The sequence below is a fragment of the Mesitornis unicolor genome, unplaced genomic scaffold, assembly GCF_000695765.1.
Source record: "Mesitornis unicolor isolate BGI_N332 unplaced genomic scaffold, ASM69576v1 scaffold36830, whole genome shotgun sequence".
Lineage (NCBI taxonomy): Eukaryota > Metazoa > Chordata > Aves > Mesitornithiformes > Mesitornithidae > Mesitornis > Mesitornis unicolor.
The window spans coordinates 5558-14768 of NW_010160938.1; the positions used below are offsets into that span (position 1 = coordinate 5558).

The 9211-nt window shown below is 39.5% G+C and overlaps 1 protein-coding gene across 1 annotated transcript in view; it reads left to right on the forward strand.

The window, feature by feature from the left end:
- The window catches only part of HSDL2 (hydroxysteroid dehydrogenase like 2), a gene marked incomplete at its 5' end in the record, with an annotated part of 11390 nt that extends 2717 nt beyond the window's left edge, over nucleotides 1–8673 (forward strand). Inside the window, 7 exons of the mRNA XM_010191489.1 lie at nucleotides 612–715; nucleotides 1651–1749; nucleotides 5272–5466; nucleotides 5941–6036; nucleotides 7309–7467; nucleotides 7979–8107; nucleotides 8561–8673. Of these exons, the coding sequence (XP_010189791.1) occupies nucleotides 612–715; nucleotides 1651–1749; nucleotides 5272–5466; nucleotides 5941–6036; nucleotides 7309–7467; nucleotides 7979–8107; nucleotides 8561–8673 (895 nt within the window). The remainder of the gene's footprint in view (nucleotides 1–611; nucleotides 716–1650; nucleotides 1750–5271; nucleotides 5467–5940; nucleotides 6037–7308; nucleotides 7468–7978; nucleotides 8108–8560) is intronic.
- Between the last annotated feature and the right edge of the window lie 538 nt (nucleotides 8674–9211).

Genomic DNA, 9211 nt, shown 5'->3' on the forward strand with positions numbered 1-9211 from the left:
GTAGGCCTGCAGTGCAGGCCACAGCAGTGCTGTCCTTCCTGTGGAGCTAGATTAAAAATCCTCCAGCAGAGATCAAATGCAAACATGTACCTTAGTGCTAGAAATGAAGTCAAATGATGGATTCTGTAAAGTAAAAGTTAGGATTTACAGATATGTGGAAATTCTAAGTTGAAGGATACAATGATTCTTCCATTTAGCAGAGAATATATATGTCATCAGAAGATAATATATTTATGACTAAGTGATGCTTTGCACTGTTAATTTCACTTGGTGCCTCATTGTGTTTTGTTGCCCCTTCCAGAACTACTAAAAGGAGATTATGGTTTCTGAGCATCTAGGAAATCAACTTTAGTAAATGCTGCTGCACTGTTTGCAGGATGTGGTCCAGTTAGCAAGAATGAGTATTAGGCCTGAAATAAATGAGCTAGGACAGATTTTTTTTTTTTAATTGTTCTTTATATCAGTTAAATAACTGATACAAGGGAAGGGTCTCAGTTTAGTGTTGGACTTCCATGAAAATGAAAATACTGGTCTGCTAATATGTTTTTTACTGGAGTGACTGCTGTTCCATATAATAAGAGGTGACTGATTTGTCTGAATCTATCTTTCAGGTCTAAAACATGCCTTCCCCACTTGAGGAAGAGTAGGAACCCCCATATCCTGAATCTCAGCCCACCTATGAATCTGAATCCTATGTGGTTCAAAAATCATTGTGGTGAGTAGCATTCAGGGTGTCTGTTGTTATTTTTTTGAGGACCATGTAAATACCTGGTGAGATGTGCAGGAGTGCCAGACCAGAACGCTAGATCTTGTGTCTTTAGCGACTGACACTAACGGTTCCCCAGAGTGTTCTGTACCTAACTAAAATAAATTGTTTTGTGGGTAAACATAGTGCAGGTTTCATGGCCTCCTATGTCCTTTATGTTTTCAAGAATGTTTTTGAGGTGAGTCTGTACTTTTTCGTGGGAATTCTTAAGACAACAAAATATTTTCTGTTCCAAATAGAGATCCCGAAATCTATTTTCTTACTGATTCAGCTTCACAGTTGATTTAATAAAGCTCAATGTTATCTTTTAAAATGGAAATATATTTTAAGGTGGGAAAGGGACCCTATTTTGTCTTGAGTTTAATGTTGCTTATTTTAAAACTGTAAAAAAGCCTTTCAATTTCAAGCTTCTCCAGTAAGTTCCAGGTCATTCCCCCAAAAGTTTCCTTTCTCAAAATAGATACATGACAAGGATATTGAATTTTCTTCCCCCCCTGTCACTTTTTGTTTTCTGTAGAATACTAGTTTGGTTGTTAGTAGCTAGCATGCTGTAGGCCTCTAGAAAAAAATGAACACTCTTGTTGGTATGCTGTGTATAAGAAGCACAACAAAACCACCATACAGTTGGGCTTCAGGTTTCTTTTTCAAAATATTCGTTGTGTTCATTTTATTTGTAGTGAAAAGGTGACAGGACTACAGTTTGTGTCAGCTGGGAGTGGTGGGAAGAAGGGAGAGATTTTGACTCTGTTTTGTCCCCAGAAACTTAGTTTTCCTTACAATCAAATAATTTGGTTTTTCTTTCCTTCATAATTAAAAGTTCTGTTGATAAAAGTGAAAATTTTCATTTTACTAAATAACTAATGTTTTTATACTTCTTGTCTTAGCATATACTATTTCTAAATATGGGATGTCCATGTGTGTCTTGGGAATGGCAGAAGAATTTAGAGGAGAAGTTGCTGTCAATGCTTTATGGCCTAAAACAGGTGATTTTTAAAATTTATACTAACGTAAGTAGTTAGCTTTCTGTATTTGTCTTCTAAGCTTGTTTTATTTTACTCTGAATGTACTTCAAACTTCTGGAATCGATTCAGGAGACTGAGCAGTGTTTTTGCATATTCTTTGTTCATCCTGCATGAGTGTTGGTTTTCATTGTTAGTTCTTGCTAGACTGTGTCCCTTTTGATCCAAACTTACCTTCAGCTAGTTTGTAACCCTTTCTACCCTTTCCATTTGCTGAAGCATCTCTGTAGTATTTGTCTTGCCTGTGCTCTTTCTTGTGCACTCAGAGTTTTGGTTTGGACAGAATCACAAAAACATTAGCATGCTTTCATTAGTAGTTATTAAACATCTATGTAATACTCTTTTTAAGAATTCTTTGCTGATTAAATTGCCGGAGCATAAATGAAACTGACCAGATATATACCACTAAAAATTTAGAAAAAATATTTAAAATACCTGTTCCTAGAAGTTTCCAGAGTATCTCATTGCACAGAGGTGTGCAAGAGGTGTGTCAAGCTACAGACAACATTACTGTTTGACTTATTTTTTCACACAGAAGGTGTTACAGGATTATCTGTATCTTGTAAAGGCACATATTTACATGCTGCATGGGCATGTTATGTGTACCTTCCACACCTTTCTTATTCTTCAACACCTCTGTATGATTCTGGATATGCTGGAGAAAACATAAAAATGTGGAAATGAATTGCTGGTTTTATGGGTCCTAACATACTGTTGAGAGTGAAAGAAGTCTTCCTGCAGAGACCAGCTGATTATACTAGGTTTTTATTTTGCAGTGTAGGTGATTTACCCCACCCGTCTGAATAATTTGGCCTCCTCTTTTTCATAGCAAGGGAAAACAGAAGCTGGGAGAGTTTGTCCACCCCTCGTGATGAGAAATTTTTCAGAGTGATGGCAGACTTTATAGGCAGAAGTTACAGTAATTCTTACATTGCATAGTTGTAGATATTATTTTTTTCCAATATTTGCATATGCTGCAGCACTCCAAATGTCAGTACCAGCATCCCACATATGGTCTGGTATTAAAGGATGTTCGTGATGGTATTAATGAAACTTCTACAAAATCTGGCATTCTTACTGGTGGGAGGAAGCCCCCAAACCAAAGAAAGTGGTATCTTTCTTCTGTGCTTTAGACCAAGTGTGTCCCCTTGGTAACATCTTTGTATGCTCTAAAGTGAGTGAGAGGATAACACTGCAGAAGCTGGCACTTGTTATACAGTGCAGCTCATACCTGTTCCCCTTCAGGATCCTGTAGAACATGAGGCCTGGAAGTGCAGGAAGATTCAGTTTGTGTCTATGGTATATTCTAGTAAGTGCTTTTTAAAAAAAAGATTTTTCTCTGTGAGATGCTGCAAAGTAATTAAAAAAGTAATTGAGCTTTCTATAAAATCAAAAATATGCAGATAGAGGTTTGTGTATCCATTCTTGCTTATTCAGTTTAAGACTGTTAGAAACATTAGATAAGCTGTCAAAGGTTTTATAAGTCAGTGATGCCTCCATGAAAACTGATGTGTATCTAAAAGTATAAAAGAGGATAACAATGTGCAAATTCTTCAGTAAAAAAAAAAGTTCTTTCAAAGGGTTTATCCAAAAGTGACAAAGTTAACTACTTTAATGAGGTCACTAAAGAGAGTTACAAACTTCGATCTAAAGTATCTAAGATACAGTTGCAAAGTACTTAATTAAACAGTTCACTATAATCTCATAATAATGTGATTAGCCTCAGCGCTAGTATGGATGCCAGTATCTGTTGATTAATCTGACTCTTTCCATGTGAAGGTATGCTGGTAATAAGATGCCAGGAGCTCTCCATTTATCTAAAAGTGAAGAGGAAGCCTACCAAAAGAGCAATCCCATTGCTAAGAGAGTGCGTGAAAAACAGAGGTATCCTGGGACAGAACTGTGTGCAGAGTCTTGGGACTCTGTGTGTGCATTAGAGGAGAGCAATCTGCAGCCAGACTATGACACAGAACCCGTTTAAAACCTTTTTGCTTCAGTCGTGCACATAGGCTTACTGTGCTTGGAAGGACTGTAGCGGACACTGCAGAGAAGTGGCAGAAGTGTGGGCCAGGAAGAGCGAACAGGTTGATGAATCCTCAGAATAGTGGATCATACTCAGGTCAACTAAACCTTGTACATTTCATCATTTGACCTATTGGTCAAATATTCTCTGACCTGTTGGTAGTTCTTTGAAAATATTTTAAAATCTTGCAGGACAGATCACATTCCAGAGGACTAAAGAGAGGCCAATATTTCGTATCCTTAAAAAAAGAGAAAAAGACCTAGGGAGACCTATGTCTATGTACAGTATACCTATTCGTCACTATTTAGGTGTGCAGTTCAGGTGATTTGAAAAAAAGAAGCTGAGGTTGGTCAAAGGTAATTAAAACCTAGGTGTTAATCCTCACTACGAAAGAGCCCACTCTTGCACTTTCCTGGAAAACACTTTGGCAGGATCTCCCTGCCAGCATTGAAGACTGCTGTCCTCTTTCTCAGTTCCTACGCTGGAAGGTGAAAGATCCAGCTCAGACAGGTGTGTCCTGCACAGTCCCTGTTCTTCGCTTTTCAGGGGATGTTGAGATAATTTCTGCATCAAAGCTGCTGTTACTTTGTGTGGAATGGGAACATGGAAAGGAGGACAAAAGTGATTTTGAAATCAGGATCTGCCAACCACAGGTGTAGGAGAGGATTTTCAAATCTGTCCCAAAATTTAGGGGCAGAGTGTTGAGTCTTAAACAGCAGATGGGAAAAAGTCATGAAGCAGAACTGTATGAGGGGAAAACTAACATGACAAGTGGCAAAAGCTACAGCCAAACAGCCCCTCTGTAGAGTAGGATGAAAGAAAAATGAAATGGATACCTCTTGTAGCTCCCCTAGGGGAAGTGTAAAGAAGACTATGTAGTGGTGCAGAAGTTGGTAGAATTGGTTAATAAATCAACCAAAAGCGTAGGAGATCTGGATTTTATTGTGGGTCTAACACAGCCTTTCTGTGGAATATTGAACAAGTTATTTGCATTTTTGCTATTTGGTTTCTCATTAACGTAGGAGAGACACTTTGGTATCTTAAGGGAGTTATTACAAGGCTAAAATTAAGCATCAAGATATTCAGTGTGGTAACCACCAAAGGAAATACCTCTTAATGACTGAGGTATCGTAGATTCATTTTGAGAAAACTAGTTTTCCTGTTAGTTTTTCATGTCCTGAATAAGCTGGAGGGAATAAATGGAGGGGGGTAAAGGGATAGAGGGATGTGAATGTCATAAAAAGTCCTGCCCGTTATTCCACTTGTTGGTTCCTTTAGTAGTTTTCTGTTTTTTACTGGTGATTGTAGAGAATTATTTGTTGGTTGAGAGTATTTCATAGCTTGGTCTTCTTAGAATTTCCTTTTTCATGAAAGGAAAACAAAGTTTTTGTACTTGCCAGAGAAATGGAAATTTCATGTTGTCAGTGTTAAAGCTTTGTTTTCTTACCCTCCAAACTTTCTAGCCATACACACAGCTGCTATGGATATGCTGGGAGGATCCGGAATAGAAAAGCAGTGCAGGAAAACGGACATCCTTGCCGATGCTGCATATTGTATTTTAACAAAACCAAAAACTTTCACTGGAAACTTCATTATTGATGAAGTTCTGCTGCGAGAAGAAGGAGTTAAGGATTTTGATGTCTATGCAATTGCACCAGGTAAAACAGATCTTTAGGATGAGAAATAGGTTTGTGAAGGGGGTAAAGCCCTGTGGAGAATATTACTATAGTTTTGTGTCTAGGAGCTCTTAAATTAGTCTGTAAAAGGTTGCCTTGCCTCAGCTTTCAGAACAGCACTTCCTGGAAAGCACATGTGAGTCCACTGAGTTTCTAACCATCAAGTGCTTATTAAATTTAAAGAAAATGCTTTAATGAAAAGAAAATGTACCTACACTGTAGATGTATATATTACTATTTACCAGCTAGTGAGATAGATCTTTTTTTTTTTTTATTATTTCAGATGTTTTTCATTGCAACTTTAAGAGGCGTCTAGGTCAGATTTTAAATGAACCAAACTCGAAACATGTAATTTCATGCCATGTCTTTTTGGGTGTAGTTTCCTACAAAATGGATTCCTGTTTGTGCTGTCCAGCTTTACTTGGACTTACTGTTAACGTTTTTCCTCCCTTTTAGGTCACCCTCTGATACCAGACTTCTTCTTGGATACTGAAACTGACATGAGAAGCATGAAACAAGACAGATATGGTAGGGGAAAAAAAGTGTGCAAAAGTCAACCGTTTCTGACAGTAATTAATGTCCTCTCTATTTCAGGTTATTTTTTTCTTGTTTTATCCCAAGAGCTTGGACTCCATTCAAACTATGTGGCAAAAACTCTTCACATTTGCAGAGTATGATTTACAGAAATTACTCTGTACTTAAAGCTAAGGAAAGAATGTTACTTCCTGCAGGACTTTTACAGTATAAAATCAGTGCCTTATTTTGAAGTATCATTTTTAACCATATGAATTGTGGTAGTATGAAGGCCACAGGTAAATATTGCTGGAAAAAGAAATTAAATAGCAAACAGCATACTTTGCAGAAGCATATCATCTGCCTTGCTAAATTAATACAAAATAACACAATGTAGAGCCCTCATTGTGTCTTAGAAAAAACTTGTAAAATTTACACAGTTTAAGTATCTCTTAGATGAAATGCAGAAGTCTTTTTTAGGAAGGCATCAGGTTTGATTTTTCAGATTTGTAGTAAGTGAAGTCAGAGAGCAGGTAAGAATGCCGAACAGCTTTTGTAGGAGTGCGAAAACCGGGAGAAGAGAACGGCAGAGAAGGCCAAGTCTCAGCAGTCCCTTCCTTTGGAAATACTCTTTGAGCAGTCACACCGGGGCCGTTCTGCCAGGGACGGGTGGTGTTTGTTCACAAGGCAGGTTATTTAGGAGAGACTCACAGAATGGTCCTAACTGTGTTTTGATACCGAAGACATCTAAGAGACTTGATAATATTTTCAGAGGCTGTTCAGCTTGATCAGCCTTGTAATTTGCAAATGCTGTCCTCTTTTGTTAAATGCAGACGTTCACTGCAGTATAGTATAATGCTGAGTAAAGCAGAGGGTTCACTTACGGCTCAGAAGCCTTTGCAGAAGAGTTAGTGAAAATAGCCGTGTTCTTAGCAAGATAGAAAAGGCAGAAGTATTTTGAGGCACAAGACACTGTTTGCTTTTTTTTTTCTGAGCGCTGTTGGGAGCGTATGGATTGAGTTAGAAAACAGTGTGTTGTGTAAGCATTTGTAATATTCTGCTGTGGTTTTCTTTTCACTTTCCTTTTAATGTATTAGGAAGTGAAATACATTGCAAAATTACCTTTAGTGCTGTACATCTGTTAAGATTGGCAGGTGCTAAAAACATCCTTTATCAGGATTTATAGTGAAATGGGAAAAGACTCATTTTGCCTTTGATGAGGCTGAATACCTTCAAATGGGGTTCACTATGTATGTTTCTACATGCAATTTAAAAGTGTTTTGCCTTTGAAAAACAATCTTTTTCTTGTAGGTGCCCAGCATGAAGGAGCAGATGGAGTGAAGGTTAACACAGAATCTGCTTCAGCCAAGCAGTCCAGTCCTGTTGCTGAAACATTCAGAGTTATTCAGGGGGCAATAAGTGAAGAGTTTGTGAGAACTACTCAGGGTGTCTTTCAGTTTGAGCTATCTGGTAAGACCATCACTTGTAAAACCTTCCTGTGCTCCCGCTTCTAGCAAACGTCAAGCAGTGTTCTCAGACAGAACCCTCACCTTTTCCAGCTGATCCTGAAATGGACTGCCTTTGGTTCTGTTTTGTGTGATGCTCCTCAGGACCAACCCCAGCTCGCACCGGGAGCTGCTGCCACTCCTGGTGTCTGCAGGCAGGCTTTGCCACAGTGCTGGCCCTGCCGCACAGGGTTAGCATGACAATGGACAGGGTGCTCGCAGGGTCACATTAAAAGTGCCAGCTGCCCCCAGCTCTTTGGACTTTTCTGCCTGTGTCCCCAGTGCTGTGGGGCATCTGCCAGAGGCTGTCTTTGCCTGCATGCAGAGCGCGGGGCAGTGGTGACTTCTTGTAGAGCACCACCAGTGTACGCAGTACCTTGTAACTGCCCCCATTGGCAGCAGCTGTCTGATAGGGAGGAATAGTGGGGGCATGGCACTTAAGGCTGCCTTGTTACCTCTTCCTACTGTCTGTTCAGGTGATGGAGGTGGTACTTGGTATATCGACCTGAAAACCAAGAGTGGGAGTGCTGGTTTTGGAAAGCCTCCTGTGCCAGCTGACGTGGTCATGAGCCTGTCGAGTGCCAACTTTGTGAAGATGTTCACAGGTGAGTGATAAAGGCCTTTGTCAGGGGACACAGGTGCTGCTGCCCAGAAAACCTCTGCTGATGGGCAAACAGGTGGCCTCCTGGCTTTGTGGTCCTGGGATGGAGGCACTGTTGGCTTTTTGTGGCTCAAGTGAAACTGCAGGATAGAACCCCGTGGATTTCTCTGAACGCCTCTGTTCTGTGAGCAGGAAGAGCAGAAAAGCTTATACTGCTTTTGTTAACCAGGTATTGAAATGTTAGCAGCCAGTGGAGCTTCAGAAATAATTGAGTCAATCTGTTGGACTTCTGTTCTGCACATCTCCGATCTCTGCTTCCTACACATGCAATGCTTTTACAGCTGAACTTGGTAGCAGTACAGCTGCTAAGTCTCACTGTGGTGGCATTACATATTTGCATGCAAAGGCTGTCTTCAGCTCCTTTTCATTTTCTGATGGTTCTGTTTCTTCTTTTTAGGTAAGCTAAAGCCAACCCTGGCCTTCATGTCAGGAAAATTAAAGATCAAAGGTAACATGGCACTGGCAATAAAGCTCGAGAAGATGCTGACACAGCTTAACTCTAAACTGTGAGGCAAAGCCCTTACTAGAAGAACAGTGGCCTTTAATATATAACTGCAATGCTTTTTTAAAATGTTAGTCCTCATTTTACTCTGATGCAATGTAATAAGTATGGATAAAATGTGAGATTTTTAACGAACAAATAACTCTGATTAAGACAAGAAAAAGTGTATGTGATTAAATGAATTCCTTCTCGAGAATACACGTATTGAGTTGCAAGTGTTTTCTTTTGCCTCTCTGGATCAATGTAGGACACCTGAAGTGAGTTTATTCCTACATAGTTGCTCCACACATACCCCATAGAAAAGGTGGGAGGAGCAAATGTCTTCCTGCAGATCTATTTCTGTCATAGAAGTGCCATGCAGAGGTTCCTGAGCTGGCTTAGAAGTGGAAGCAATATGGTCAGTTTAGTGGTGCTCTAATTATCCCTGGTAAATGAACATCCCAATTTTTATTTTTTTTTTCTTTCCTGAGTTTATTACCTACACTTGTTCTTATACCTCTGTGTTGCACTGAGTTAGGCTGCACAAACATCCCAAGTGATATGCGA